We start from the raw sequence: 16523 nt of genomic DNA, 5'->3' as shown, positions 1-16523 counted from the left end.
GGGGATAAATATGTGGGTTACAGGGATAGGACCTGGGTGGGATTGTTGTCAGTATAGGCTCAATGGGCTGAGTGGCCTCCTTCTGCACTGTAGATTCTATGAACATTATGAAAATAGTGCCTTTTCCATTATTGACAAATAAACAAAATTATAAGTATTTTAAAATGTTGCCTTTTCTGGTATATTCCAGGATTGTTCATTTTGAAAAATGTAACAGACTATGATCATTACTCTGATTGATGCTTTAGCTATTTTATTTTTCACAAGGATATCACAAAGGTTATTATTACTGTAGTGCAGTATTACAGGAGCCCTGTCTTTGAAATACATGGCTGCTATCAACCCAGTAAGATCATTTCATGCTTTATCAATTATTGAGACCTTAATGATAGATTCAGCCATTGTCTAATGTCTATCATTCTCTCTAATTGAACATTCTGACTGCAAAATTGCAGTAGTGATTGAATATATTCACTTTTTATAGACAGGAATGTTATCTGATCTATTTGTGAAGTGAATGGAATTGAATGAGAACCTCACATTTGATGGTGAATATTTAGGTGCTGATTTGATGAAACAGATGCTATATGAACAGTGAGATACGTGATCTCATCAGCCCCTCCTCAGGCCCTGATCAGCTATTGTTAATTCCACATAAAGTAAAACTCTCTCTTCTTTTGTCTGGGATCCATTAGAATAAATTAACTAATTTTAAGTAGAGAAGGCTCAAAGAAAGCAATATTTGACTCAGGGTGGTTTGTGATTAACTCCAAAGGTTAAAGTAGCAAAAAGAAGAAAACGGGTGAAATGTTGACATTAAAGGTCTCTTCAAAGGACAATAAGTGTTGAATTTTCTCTAATGATGCAAGTTATATCCAAAAGGTTAAACCTAATTCTAATTCTGCCTGAGTGACAATGTGCAAATAGCTCTCAAATTTCCAGCTTATTTGTACCATTAGCCAGAGATTAGATATAGACCAATGCCAGAATTGGGGACGGGGAGGGGGAAAACATCACAAAAGTCCAAACATGAGTTTAAATTGGCCTTAAAACTTCAAAAACACTCTTCTGTTTGTTCTATTCAATGTCACATCATTGAGCACCTAGTTATACTAGGCATTATACTCAATTGCTGTAGACATGAGTCTGAATTTTTGCTCCCAGCGTTGCCAACTAATGCCCACCCACCCACCACCCTTTGCCCTTACCTCATCCATGCCAATTCACCCAGTATCCATCATGAGTAGCTCTCAGGACCCATGTTGAGGTAAATAAATTGAAGTGTCCATTGATGAATTCATTGGCCCGGATTTTTATCCGCAGGCCAGGTGCGCAGAGTTGGGTAATTCCTGGCTCTGCCAATTCATTTTTTTTTTAAATTGGCTGCCTGGAGAGCATATTTTGAGTCCATGGAGGCGTTGGGTTATATTAGAAGTTGGGGCAGAGAACCTCAGAAATAGTGAGGGGGATGCCAGGTGGAGAGGTGAGTTGGGTGGATGGCCTGCCTTAGGGCTCCAACAATGTGTCCAAATTTTGAAAAATGAATAAAACACAAAAAGCCCTCCATCCCTCAGCCCCCGCACACTCCACATGCTCCTATACCAATCCCCGTGGCCCTTTAAGTCCTTACGCCAAGTTGTGCTAACTCATGCCAATCCAGGCCCGACTTACCACCCATGGCTCTTAAACCTACCATGAAAACTCACCTAGTATCCACCATGGGTAGACCTCAGGACCCTTATGGAGATGAAATAAAACAAAATAAAGTTCTATGGGCAGAATTTTATAGCTCAATCACAGTGGGGAGGAGCTGTAAATTGCAGCGAGCCAGTTAAAAGTCTGGCGGCACCAGATAATCCTTGCATATTTCCAATAGGTAGACAATATGTTTGCTATATTTGAATCTGCAGCTGCATGTAAGAATTTCTTTACACATCTTAATGGGTTCTATCCTGCACTCAAATTCATCTTTGCAATGGAGCAGTCAAATGAGCTCCCTTTCCTCAATGTGCTAGTTGAGAAATCTGCCAATAGGTTCTCTGCTATTGTCTACTGCAAGCCTACCTTCACTGGTCAATATATGCATTGGGATTCCTACAGTTTCAACGTGCTGCAAAACTAGCCTTATTGGCAACCTCATAAGTAGGCCATGAACCACTTGCTCACTGTGCAAGCTTGATGCTGAATAGGGCACATCAAAGCCATCCTGCAGGATAATGGCTACCCTGTTTAGATCATTGTTTGCTGTATATTGCAAAAACTCATGAATGACCTAAGAACACCACTTCCAGTCCTGAAAAGTGTCCTGTCTTTTTTTAAAATTGATGGTGTCAATGAGCCTTTTATTTGGATTAACATAGAAACATAGAAGAAAGGAGCAGGAGGCGGCCATTTGGCCCTCCGAGCCTGCTCCGCCATTCATTACGATCATGGCTGATCATCCAACTCAGTAGCCTAATCCTGCTTTTTCCACATAACCTTTGATCCCATTCGCCCCAAGGGCTACATCCAGCCGTCTCTTGAATATATTCAATGTTTTGGCATCAACGACTTCCTGTGGTAATGGAAATTATTTAGGTATGCTGAACAGTGTGGTTGTAAAGTACTGCAGGAATAATATGGGACGGGCTGTCAAAGAGACAACTATCTCCATTAAATTTGCCCTGGACGGGTAAGGTGTCTCAGAAATTTGAGCAACAGGTGAAGCTAGCAGACTATGCAGCAGCAACATGAGTGGAAAAGATGATCTGCCTATCCTAAATGAATAATGTGGTATATGAATTTTAGTGGCAGTGTGATGCCAGGGCTGGGATTCTCCCAAAAAATTCTAAGTGCCAAATTCCTGTGAAAACTGGAGTAACTTCCGCTGATTTTTTTAGTGGGATTTTCAAAATGAATCTTCCACACTCCGTGCACTGCAGACAGCCTGAGCGGGATTCACTCTGAAAATTAGGGGGTGGGACCTATTCCTGTTGGAGAGGCCGGCAGCATAGCACTGAGTGGGCCACTGCACATGCACCGATCTGTTAGCGCCTAGATCGGTGCATGCGCAGTAGCCCCGCACTGCTGGCATCACGATCGCTGGCCAGCTCCACGACCCCGCATCGCTGCCTCTCTGATCCCTCCCACCTGCGATCTCTGGCCTCCCCTCCTCCCCAACCCTGGAAGTCCCGACCCCCTGGCAGTCCCGGCCACGCCCCCACCCGGATAGCCAGCCTGGCTCACCCACTTCCCTCCCTCTGCCATCCCTATGTAGAGATGCAGCAGACCTCCCACCCCCACCGATTGGCCCCCCCCTTAGGCCACGCCATGAATACACTCCATCCCTCTAGCCTTGCCCCTTGGCACTGCCCGATGCCTGGTGGGCAGTAACAATGTGCCCTTTGGGCATTGCCAGCTTGCCCGTTGGGCAGTGCCGGGGACCAGGCTGACATTGCCAGGCTGGCACTGCCCAGGGGGCACCCCCTTATCCTAAACTCCTGGGGAGGCCGCCATGGCCCCTGTTCCCTCCAACGGAATCAGGCTGCCAGTTCCCCGTTAGTGGGGAGCTGTTGTAAATCCCACTGGAGGTAACCACTCCTGCCGGGGGGTGGGGCAGGGGGGGATACTGAGAGATGCTAGCAGGTTGGGAGACTTCAGTCCCAGGCCTGCTAATCACATTCAAATTCATATTTTAATATGGAAATCAGCTCTGTGCCAGAAATCGGCACGGAGCTGATTACTCGAAAAATCTCTGTCTGGGAGACACACGGAGGCCTTGGTGCCCAGCGGGGAGCCCGCTAAATGACCTCGGCTGATGTTTCCCGCTGGTTGAACTGCTAGAGCAGTGCAGCGGGCTGAGTGAATTGTCCCCCAGGTATGCAGGCTGTACGTCCCAATAACTGCTGGATTGTATCAAACTGTTTTATCGGCTGTTCACAACAGGCTGATCATGCTGAATCAGCCCATGCCCGCAAAACCCAAAACATGGGCCCTGATTTCACCAGCACACCTGCCCCGATTTCAGGGCGAGGCTTGCAGAATGGCATTCTCCATTGGCCTTGGGCGCGATCTTACGAGCCTCGGCCAGGCCTGCCAGTAAAACTCCGGCCACAGTGTCATCATTAGCTATGACTCTGCGATTGGACAGCACTTGCTAAACAGCTAAAAATTGTGTTAAGAATTACACTGACGACAAAATTAAGATTACCAGTGGGCATCGCAGTGTGGCTCACTTACATGTGCTAGAAGTGACATAGTTTGAATTTGTTGAATTTAAACAAAAGCTTGGCAGTTAATTGTTCCCTGGTGCATTCTCAATGGCAATCAGACTACCATTCAGACTGCACTTGTCAACCAATCAGCACTCTCTTCTCATGCAGGATTAGTCGTATTCCTTTAAAATTGGTAATTTGTCCTGATAACTGCAAGATGAAAAGCTTCAACAGCAAGTCTCTTTTTTCAGCAACACTCAAGTTCTGTACGACCAAACAACAACTTCCTTAATTGCATCATTTTGCCATCAACCTGACTTCAACATGGCCCTGCCTATCAAAAGGTGTTTACGCCAAGGTGAAATAGAGTTCTCAAAAGTACCATACGATACTTGCAGTTGAAGGTTGTCTGAAATCTACCACTGTACCTTCTTTTAAAGTGTACATCTCCTATTGCCTAATGCATCCAAGTGCTCCATGAGTAGGAGGAATAAATACTGCTTTTGTTCAGTGCAGGCTCTGAGGGAGGGATTTAACAATGACTATGCGTGCCCGATCATAAGATAGTTCTGTGACAGCTGGAGTCACATCCAAGAAGTTAATGACAGTTAGTTGCTGTCCACAAACAAGGTCTTCCTTAATCATTGAAATGGCGGGCTGGTTTGGAGGGACGCTAAAACACCTTGAAAGGGAGCTACTTCATATTTCCCTTCTCTTGCCAAGCCCCAGATGCTGGGCAGACCTCCAGAATGCCAAGTGATCTGCATTAAAGCAAATCATAGAGTGCCATTGAGCAGCACGAAGTATGTTGTCATCATTTCTCAAGCCAATGTAAACATGTCAAATACTGAAGTCATCGACGCCCATAAATTCCAGCCTAATATTTCCACAGACCCACTACAATGTTGATGAAATCATATTTGAGTTTGGTCTCTCTGGAGCTCCACTGCAAATTGGCAAACACTTAATACCACAAATCCGAATTCATGAGCAAAATGTTTGGGGTATCAGGATGAGGCAAAAGACATGCCAGGTCCCCACCCTGTTTCTGTAGTTACAATGGACAGTTGAATGAAGAGGAATGATCATGCTTGAAATGGGTGACCTTTCATCAGAATCGTTTTTGCTACCATTAATCCCTTGGCCTGAATTGTTGCGTAGAGAGCCTTAGCGAAAAAACGGTTGCATCGGCATGAATCTGGAAGCCTTGTCCCTGAACCTAGTCCCACAACTTACACAGGGTGGGAATGGGGGCAGGTTCTAAATAGCACATCCATGGTTCATGGAAGCAATCACACATGGTAAAGTACAACTACCTCAATCAGATCTGATTTTTGCTAATGGGATGTCCAAAACTCAACTTGTGCACTTAGACCCGGGAAGTGAATTTCTAAATTTACTCGAGTTCTTTAGAGAGGTAGGGTATCTTTTTGGAAAGTATGTTACTCTTTTAGATATTGCCCAGGGACCTTTGGGAGAGGTGAGGTGGCCATTGGGAAAGGTACATTGCCCTTTGGAAGAAGTAAGGTCCCCTTTGGAATTGTTAAAAGTAGGCATGGATGTGGGTAAAAAAGGACCAGAGCCAACCTGCCTAGTTTGAATTTAAACCCAAACTTGTTGGTTAACTGTTCCCTGATGCATTCAGTTCACTATTCCTCGGTGCATTCTCCATGGTAATGTCAGTAACAATCAAAGTCCACCATGCCAACCATTCAGCACTCTCTTCTCATACAATACATAAATTGTTGTTTCCTGAACAATTCGTATTCTTGCGAATCTGTCCTAGTGAGAGCATGATAAAAAGCTTTGACAGCCTGTTATTTTTTCAGCAACAGTCAAATTAAGGAAGTATTTAGGAGGTTATTTATGGAAAGGCCAGAGTAATTGTGGCTTCAGTATTCCCAGTGATTCAACAGAAATTCCCAAATGCATTACTGGTAGACATAGTAACGTATTAAAAATGCTAATCCAGAAAACCCATCTACAGTGTAAGATTTTGATTACTGAAATATCGGTGGAGCTGCTGGAAGAAACAGTAAATCATTATCAATGAATATCTTTTGCACCAACAGCTACACCTCTGCTTCTTCCATTTCTGTTGCTATTGCTGTGTCATGGGCCTCATTTTTATCTGACTGCAATCTGATTATATTGCATTATTATGCAGCAGCCTGTGACTATTTTGGTGCTGGGTTGTAAATCATCAACCTGCTTAAGTGGTCCAACATTGAATTCTTGCTTTGGTATTACAGACTCCATGGACATTCTACTTCCATGTGAATAGTAATTGAATGCAAGCTTTTTCTGATCATGTAGCACCGGGGCACAATGGTTAGCACTGCTGCCTCAGAGCTCCAGGGACCTGGGTTCAATTCCGCCCTCGGGTCACTGTCTGCGCAGAGTTTGCACATTCTTCCCGTGTCTTCATGGGTTTCCTCTGGATGCTCCGGTTTCCTCCCACACTCCAAAGATGTGCAGGTTGGGTTGATTGGCCATGTTCAACTGCTTGTAAGTGTCAGGGAGATTAACAGGGTAAATATGTGGGGTTACGGGGATAGAGGCTGGGTGGGATTGTCTCGATGGCCGAATGTTCTCCTTCTGCACTCTATGATTTTAGAATTCTTTGTAGCTAATGGAGTTTATGCAAGGAATCCTCGTGCCCACGTGATTACCATCTACATTCTGAAATCTTTGTAATTGTGCCATCCAGCTACCTACAGCCAGCTACCTACCATCCAGTTACCTGTCTGATTGGAGCCTGCTTTCCATGGGAAAGGTGCTGTTTCCTGCAAATGTGGCTATTTGGATGGTGATGAGTTGATTTGGCAGATGTCTCCTCTGGTTGCATGGAAGATTCCAACAGCACAACAACCTAAGCACTGTGGTAAATTTCTCAGCCTTGATAGACATTTTCAGCAGTTCTCCCTAGCATAGGTAGCATAGCTCTATGATAACCATCTGGAAAATAACATAGGCAGTGGAGTCAAGTCTCTTCTGACATGTTGAAGTTGAACTGTTGGGATATATATCTGTGGGTAATGGGGTACCAATGAGAATGAGCCTCATCTTCTATTGATGTCCACATGAACTCACCCTCCTCATTTAAGTTGTGGAACAGTAAGAAGTCTCACAACACCAGGTTAAAGTCCAACAGGTTTATTTGGTAGCACGAGCTTTCGGAGTGTCGCTCCTTCATCAGGTGAATTAAATTGCGAAATGCATTGGAGACCCCAAAACAAGCCCCCAATTTCAACACCCTTTCATTGCAGCAGCAAGTATACACCTGAGGGAATGACTCGTCCAGCAAACTGTACATATGAAAAATTGCCCCCCCCAGAGCTGATAAACATGCATCAATGCTTCTTGGAACACTCCACCCTCCGACAAATTTAACACCAAAGTTTACTATATTTGCACTTCCTCGTTAGTATAGTGGTCAGTATCCCCGCCTGTCACACGGAAGACCGGGGGTCAATTCCCCGATAGGGAACTGTGAAATTTCCTGACTGTGCACCAACGACCTCGCTCGGGCGAGTCTCGTAAAATCCCGCCTGAGGCCAACGGAGAATTCTGTTCTGCGAGCTGCGCCCATCCTGATTCTGGGGCGGGCATGCCAGTAAAATTCCAGCTTATATCTCTATCAATCTCCAGCAATGAGTTTAAAACAGACCCAGGCATATTGAGGAAAACCCACCTTATGCAAAGCTTTGGGAACTAAAGGTCCAAACTCACCTGCACACGAACCTTGGAATCTTTTGTGTCTGCATGAGCACGAGACTGAGGTCCATGTTTTGACATAGAAATCCATTTGGGTTCAGAATTGAGCATCGCTGGCAGTCATTTTGAACCTTCAGGCTTGACAATTTAGGTAAACTGCCAATGTCTTTGTGGAAACTCCATGGCAGCTTGTCCCTTTCAACAGATGAATTTGAGCCAGTTGCCTCATTGGCTGCATTCCTTGGGTAAGTCTGGGAGGGGTATGAATTAACAGAGAAGACAATGGGTGAATCACAGGTTGGCAGAGACCCCACTTGGCCCCAAAATAGGCTCTGAGCTCCTTATTGCCATGTATGGGGCCTGATCATAGATCATAGAATCCTACAGTGCAGAAGGAGGCCATTCAGCCCATCAAGTCTGCACTGACCACAATCCCACCCAGGCTCTATCCCCATAACCTCATGCATTTACCCTAGCTAGTTCCCCTCACACTAAGGGGGCGATTCTCTCAAAAGTGCTGAATTGGTGGGAAAACTGTTCTAATCTTCTCACCTGAATCTCTGCACTCTGTGCACTGCAGAGGTGATGTGGAGATGCCGGCGTTGGACTGGGGTAAGCACAGTAACCTGGTGTTGTGAGACTTCTTACTGCAGAGGTCCCAGTCGTGAATCTCATAAAAAATCCGGGGGCCAGGGCTATTCGCGCCAGAGTCTGACAGTTCTGGAACTCTGCTCATGTGCAGTGGTCCCAGTCTCCCCGTTTGCTGGCCAGCTCAATCGCTGGCCAGCCTGGGACCACTGTAGTGCTGCCCCTCCAACTTCCCCGCCACGGCCCGATCACGGCCCCCACAGCAATTCCCGGGCCAGCCCTGGCCCCTATCCCCGCTCCGGAATGCCCCGATGCACAGCCCACCTCCCCCCCTCCAGCAGTGGTGATCCCCCCACCCACCTCACCCCAGCAGACACCCCCCAAACTCCCCCTCCAAGGTCAGACTCCCCCGGAGATAGCCCCCCCCCCCGGCAGACCACCCCACCACTCCCACCCAGCCTGCTCCAATCGCTGCCCTCTCTCCATCCTAGACCAATCCTGTCTGCAGAGTGGCAGCGGGAACCCCCCAGCCCTACCGATCACCCCTCGGACCGCCCACAATCGGCCCCACCCCCTTGGCACTGCCCGATGCCCGATGGGCAGTGCCAAGATGCCCCCTGGGCATGGGCAATTTGCCCCTTGGGCAGTGCTAGGGGGCACAGGCTGCACTGCCAGGATGCCCATGCCTAGGGGGCACCACCCTCCTGCCGCCCGACCCTCTGGGGGGCCCCGATTGCCCCCCCCCTTCATTCCGGCAGCGTCTCTCGCTAGTTCCCCGAATGTGGGGAGCGAGTCTGAACCCCGCTGGAATGAAATACTCCTGGCGGGGTGGGAGATTCGATCGGGACCTGAACGGTCCTGATATTGAACTAATAAACATATTTAAAACATATTTTAAAAAGATTTAAGTTATTTACCTGCCTTCCCGCCGGTTTCCAGCATGGTCTGACAGGCGACTGTTCGCCGATTCTGGGAGATATGCATGCGTTCCCTGTTCAAGGCCAGCGACACGCATCTCCCACTGCGACCCGACAGAAAAGCTGCAGGTTGCGATGGGAGAATCGCGGCCTAAGGGTCATTTTGGCATGGCCAATCCACCTAACCAGCACATCTTTGGACTGTGGGAGGAAACCAGAGCACCCGGAGGAAACCCACACAGACACGGGGAGAACATGCAAACTCCGCACAGACAGTGATCCAAGTCGAGAACCTAACCCGGATCCCTGGTGCTGTGAGGCAGCAGTGCTAACCACTGTGCCACCGTGCTGCCTAATACCTGCCTTACCACCATGCTGTGCTAATACCTGCTTTAGGCCATTGTACTCAGTGTAAAAAATGATCCGAGGCCAATAGCGCACCTAATATTTTTTAAGCACCTTTGGAATGCAGGGCATAGCTCTTCAAAAATTGGTACTTTTTATCCTGATTTTAACCTGGGAACAGCATAACAATGACCAATTTCTATCCTCTCAATGAAAAGACACAACGCAGCGGTCCCTTGTTAATGTGCAGTCATGCCCACCTAGATTATGGGCGGGATTTAATGGTCACGCCTGGAAAACCTGTGGCAACTGCAACCATTTTCAGGAACCCCGATGGGATTAATTTCCAGTCAGGCCCGGCCTGCTGCCTGGCTCTTGTGAGGGGAATTTCCTCCATAAATCCTGCTCATTTTAATTCTAATAATTATAATATTTGTGATTGGGAGTGTATTTGTAGATGTTCTGCAAAAATACACGTATAAAAAACTGAAGGAACCTTTGATAATCAAACAGTTACTTTCCAAAGACTTTAATTCTTCACTATTTTTAATATTTCCGCCCAAAAATGTAACTTCTCACGAAAAATCCCTCTGAGTGTGCCTCATCAATTCTGGTGTTGACTACTTTTGCAGTTTTCTTTTTAACTTTTTCCACATATATCATCCAGGGTGATAATGAACTCCTGCTGGTAAACAGTCGTGATGTCATCCATTTAGCCAAACAAGCTTCATGACCAATTAGCCTTCAAAGGTTGCAAGCCAGATGCCACATGCTTGGTTCAGGTCTGCTCGGCAGTGACCTCATAAATGTACATTTTTTTTAAACAGAATGTCATCTTAAAGCTCAGCTTGAAATAATAATACAGCAGGCAGGGCGTGGAGTCTGGGTAACCTCATCTCTTTATCTAGTACAGATCTTAGCTTCATATCGCCTAGACTCTTTCACTTGCCTGCAGTAAGCCCCAAATGTCCTTTGCTGTCACAGATTGTTGCCTGTTATTTTCCTCTTGTTTATCTCAAGGTTTTGCAGAAATGTCAATGAAATCCATCTGTTTCATGAACACTTAAGATGCCACACAAATGCCTAATATTGTCATTTGCATAAAAATAAGTGGAGATACAGACAGAAATGCAGGCTACTGCTGCCCAGAAAGCTTTTTATTCAAGCCAAGATATAGACTTGTATCATTGCGGTTATGTTTTTCACAAAGCAACATATATTTAGGGTCAAACAACCCCCCACCAGAATTCAAAAAATTCACATCAAGGATTTATGTTTCTACGTTGTGCTTTCTGAAGATTCAAACATTGGTCACAATGTTCTGGAGATTCCTCACGGCATTAAAATAACATTAATACAAGGTACTGAAATGCTGTGTAATTGTCCATCCAACAATTTGGGTACATGCTAAACCTCAATTACAGCCGTGCTATGATGAGGACACACAAGAGTGGGAATGAGGCATTTAAAGAGAGATAAAAATGAACAGCAAGTCTTTGTAGTTGATACTGAAGTGGCATGGACAGAAGATTTTCCTGCCATAATGAACGGAGATAGGCGCCGAATTTTCCCACTTCGCTGCAGCGAGAACATGGCGTGAACAGCAGGTAAGATCGCGCCCTGAGACAGTTCACTTGCACAGAATCTTGCTTAGACACTCATGGTGCACAAATAACTTTACACAAGGGAATAGCATTTCATTGGAATTTTAAAATAAAATAAAATTGCATACCATAACTTTGCAAAAATCTAACCTTCAGTGTAATTTACATGAATACATTCGAGGCAGTGAAAAAGTTCCATGGGGCTCTCCTGATCTCACTGCCTATCTTGAAGATCAGTAAAAACCCTAAAAGGATGGCGGAAATGGTTGTTTAGATAGCTGGAGTCACTGATAAATGAAAATTGCACTTGCTCGCAGCCTTTCCATGAGCTTTTGCATTGGAATTTACTGTTACCCAAGCATCTAAAAAGTGCAGCACCCTCTCCAGATTATCTGGAACCTATGTGAACAGGGCAAGCAACTCTGTATCTCCTTTATCGATCAGAGTTTGAGCAAGGATGGGTGACTTAGAATATTTAGTTCAATGTGAGATCAGGTATGGAAAACAAAATTAAGGAAAAAATTAGATTAGGAGGGAGTGAGATAAAAAACAGACTGAAAGGTAGAGTTCAACATTTTAAAAAAAAATTTCCAATGGTAATTAACACATGCAGGAATGAAACTCCACATTTGCAAAAACAAATTTTAAGTTTTAGAGAGATTATTTGGCAATAATTAATGCTCACTACAATATTAACAAGATGTTTACATTGGAATGAGCAAGCCTTATTTATTTCTGATGTGTTTAGTTCAGGGTTGGAATTCTCCGACCGTTTGTGTCCCGCTGCCACTGCAAGTGAGGACGGAGAATTTGGCACTCAGCCAAATATCCATTCACTGCAGCAGAACAGGAGAATCCCACTGGCTGGAGAATTCTGGCCCATATTTATGAGATGTGTATAGAATTTTATAACTTTCAAGGTAGTGGCAAATGAAGTGGCGAGATACCCGTATAGAACCTCACAGACATCAAGTTTCAGACCAAAGAACTAAACATATTTCTAATTGCTGCATAGGATTTTGATGTACAAATCTCCTTCCAAACAATACTATTAAAAGGGAGTGCTAATCCCACCAAATCACTTATTAAAGGATAAAGTTCCTGCTACTTTAGCGGTTCTTTACGCTTTGTACACAAGCACTAGAGGTCACTGTAACTTGTATAGATTAATTACTTAAATCACATCATGGAAGCAATTCATGAGGACTAATGTTTTCATTATAAGTTGGATGTATTTTCATTATATAATCAGCTTACAATTCTTTTTCTTAACAGGACAAATTACATCTCCCACGCTATTTTAAAAAAAGTTTGTGTACTGTTCTGCAACATTCCTAGCACATTTTGAATTGTAGTGAAAATACATACCTCATGTTTGCATATTCATTTTATACTTGTTTTATACTGAAGGGAATTATCGGTATTTAATGTGGACCTTAAATCCAAGTGCGAAAGAACAGAACTGATGTAGAAATGAGAGAACTTAAATTTATACTGGAAATACGAATGAAGAAACAAAAAGGTAAAAATATTCTGTTAAATGGAATGAATAAAATGTCAAATGACAAGTTATTGACTTTTAAAGAACTTATTCTCTTTCATTTCGAAAGCTGTTAAGAATTTCTTAAGACCATTTCTTCTGAAAGGATTTTTCATTTCAGAATCTTCTATGTAAAAAAACTTTTGAATTCTTCCTTTATTCTTTCATTCTAATCTTAAATTTGTTATAATTATTTATCAACTCACCAATGGAAATAACTCTTCCCAATTTATACTATTGGAACTCTTCATAATTTTGAATATCTCCATCAGTTCCCTCTTGACTGATGTTTGCTCTAATCTCCCTCTTGTTTCTCAGTACAATTGAAGTATCTCATTCCTATTGTTAGTGGAGAAATGGTGGCATAATGATAGTGTCATAAGACCAATAACCCAGAGTCCTGTGGGGGCACAGGTTCAAATCCCACCATAGCAGTTGGTAGAATTTAAATCCAAGTAATAGAATTTAGAGCCGAAAGCTAGTCTCAGTGATGGTAACCAAGAAAAATATCATAAATTGTTGTAAAAACTCATCTGGTTCACTAATATCCTTTAGGGAAGGAAATCTGCCATCCTTACCTGACCTGGTCTACATGTGACTCCAGACACACAGCAATGTGGTTGACTTTTAACTGCCCTCTTAAATGGCCCACCGATCTGCTCAGTCAAGAGCAATTAGGAATGGACAACAAATGCCAGCAATTCCCACATCCCACAAAAGAACAAATTTTAAAAATGTTGTCCATGTGACTGTCTTTTGTAACCTCCATAGCCTAAAATAAACTGTCCAAAAGTGGACATGACATTATAACTTTGTGCAAAAAGGTTTTTTTTTATTCATCCATGGGTTGTATTCATTGCTGGCTAGGCCAGCATTTATTGCCCATCCCTAATTGCCTTGAAATGACTTGCTAGGCCATTTCAGGTCAATCACATTGCTGTGGCTCTGGAGTCAAATGTAGGTCAGACCAGGTAAGGACAGCAGATTTCCCTCCTGAAAGGACATTAATGAACCAGCTGGGTTTTTACAACAATCAACAATTAGGCTTTTAATTTCAGATTTTTATTGAATTCAAATTTCACCGCCTGGCATGGTGGGATTCAAACCCACCGCCCCGGACCATAACCAAGTCTCTGGATTATGAGTGACAATAGGACGACTCCACCACCTCCCCACCTATTTTTATAGGTTCAGCAGTTATTTTTTGCTGTTGTACGCTATAGTCCTATTTACCAGAATTAAGAATCAATGTTTATTTTTGAAGATTGGTCAGTTCCTTTGCTCCTGCAATCCTTTCAACATTTACCATTTAATATGTATGTCCTCTTCTTATTATTGCCCCCAAAATGTATCTCTTTTCATTTCTCTACATTAAGCCACATAAATACTGGAATTCTACCGCTCCGCCCACCACAGGAATCAAAGTTTCAAAGTTGATTTATTTATTAGTGTCACAGGTAGGCTTACATTAACACTGCAATGAAGTTACTGTGAAAATCCCCTAGTTGCCACACTCCAGCGCCTGTTCGGCTACACTGAAGGAGAATTTAGCATGATCAATGCACCTAACCAGCATGTCTTTTGGACTGTGGGAGGAAACCGGAGCACCCAGAGGAAACCCATGCAGACATGGGGAGAACGTGCAGACTCTGCACAGACAGTGACCCAAGCCAGGAATTGAACCCGGGCGCCTGGCACTGTGAGGCTGCAGTGCCAACCACTGAGCTACTGTGGCGCCTGGAGCGGGCAAGGGGTGGACAATGGAAAGGTCTGTTGGCCTCGGGTGGGAGTTTATGGTTTCGGGACAAGCGGGGCCCTAGAATCCTGTGCAAAGAGTTAATAGGACAGGTGACCAAAAGTTTAATCAAGCTGGTAGATTTTAAAGAGTGACTTAAAGGAGGAGAAGGAGGTACAGAGTTGGTGAGGTTAAGGGCGGGAATTCCAGAGTTTAAGGCCCAGACAGCTGAGGTCACGTAGAAGAAAGAACTTTCATTTATGTGGGACCTTGTCTTACTTAACATACAACAGATTTATATGTGCTCTAGACACCACTATTATGTAGGCGGTGGACAATGTGGTAATTTTGCACACAGCAATGAAATGAATCTGTTCCTGGTTGTGCTGGCTGAAGGAAGAATGTTGACTAGGACTGGGAGATTTTCCTGCTCTTTTTGGAATAGCATCTTGGAGTCTTTAGTCTTTGAACTACTGGAAAAGATAGAAGGGCCTGAGTTCAATATTCCCTTCAAATGATGGCAATTCTGATAACCTAACACTCTCTCAGCACTGATCAACTCAAATGTCAGCCTGAATTATGTGCTTAAAACCTGAAAAAAGGGTTGAATCAACAACCTTCTGACCCAGAGCCAAGGGCAAGCACAGTGGACGCATGTCATTAAGTGTCCTCCCCACATCCATTCTGTTACTAAGACAGCTGTATTCCATCTTCACATGTCTCAGAGTTCAGTTCCGACCTCTTCACTGAAAGCCTAGTCCATGCACTCATTATTCCAAAGCTCGACTTCTCTAACTAGAAATACACTGCAAGGTATTAAATACTTTAAAAATAAATGTGAATGTGACTGTATTTAAACAGATTGTGCGTAATCACTTAACCAATATAGAAAAGCTTAAGTCTAGTGAAATGATACTAAGACAAACCCATGTTTATGTTCAAAGTTTATTCATTAGTGTCATAAGTAGGCTTACATTGCAATGAAGTTACTGTGAAAATCCCCTAGTCACCACACTCCGGTGCCTGTTCGGGTACACTGAGGGAGAATTTACCATGGCCAATGCACCTAACCTGCACATCTTTTGGACTGTGGGAGGAAAACGGAGCACCCGAAGGAAACTCACAAAGACAAGGGGAGAAGGTGCCGACTCCACACAGACCCAAGTGACCCAAGCTGGGAATCAAACCCGTGTCCCTGGCACTGTGAGGCAGCAGTGCTAACCACTGTGCCACCATGCCACTTTGAAACAATATAGATTGTGGCTTATTCCTCTGATCAGTCAGTTCCTATTTAATTTAAATTTTGTTTATTGATTTATCTTTTGACTATTCAACACACAAAATATTGTACTTTATTGTATAGAAGGAAAATTTAAAAAGTATTTTTGACACATTTAAATTGAATTCATTGCACAATATAATTCATGCAATTCCAGTGAGATTTGTGGCCCCAGCACCAAATATCAGTTTCTGCTTTAATAGCAAGAAAAAAACTAAATAAAAAGATGCAGTTTGAACTGTGTTAAAATGGTGCCAGACGTTATTTAATTCAAACGCTTGTATATTGCGTTGTTATTAAAAGTTTGAATATCACTGGGGAGGCAATCTCCAATGGTATACAGTACGGTTACATTAATGTGTTAGATTGTCACTTGCCTGTGTTGTAAGGTATTTTAAATTGCAAGCACACAATGCAGTTAGCATAGCTCATGCTGTGGGATGCTATCTTTGAACTGAGACCGAATTTACATGAAACACAAAAGATGGGGTACCTTTCAATTAGGAGTAATGACACATGTGTCATAAACAGTCAGTTAATGTTCTGTGGACAGTTGATTGTACCCTTTGGGACTGAAGGACACTTACAATTTGAAATACACTCTG

The 16523-nt window shown here is 43.7% G+C and overlaps 1 protein-coding gene across 1 annotated transcript in view; it reads right to left on the bottom strand.

Moving 5' to 3' along the window:
• Positions 1-16523, bottom strand: part of meiob (meiosis specific with OB-fold) — a 156651-nt gene that overhangs the window by 130224 nt on the left and 9904 nt on the right. Inside the window, exon 2 of the mRNA XM_078240979.1 lies at positions 7926-8161. Coding sequence (XP_078097105.1) covers positions 7926-8161 — 236 coding nt within the window. The remainder of the gene's footprint in view (positions 1-7925; positions 8162-16523) is intronic.

This window comes from Mustelus asterias, chromosome 23, assembly GCF_964213995.1.
Source record: "Mustelus asterias chromosome 23, sMusAst1.hap1.1, whole genome shotgun sequence".
Classification (NCBI taxonomy): domain Eukaryota; kingdom Metazoa; phylum Chordata; class Chondrichthyes; order Carcharhiniformes; family Triakidae; genus Mustelus; species Mustelus asterias.
Note: the sequence above shows the minus strand (reverse complement) of the source record. Positions and strands in the feature narration are given on the sequence as shown.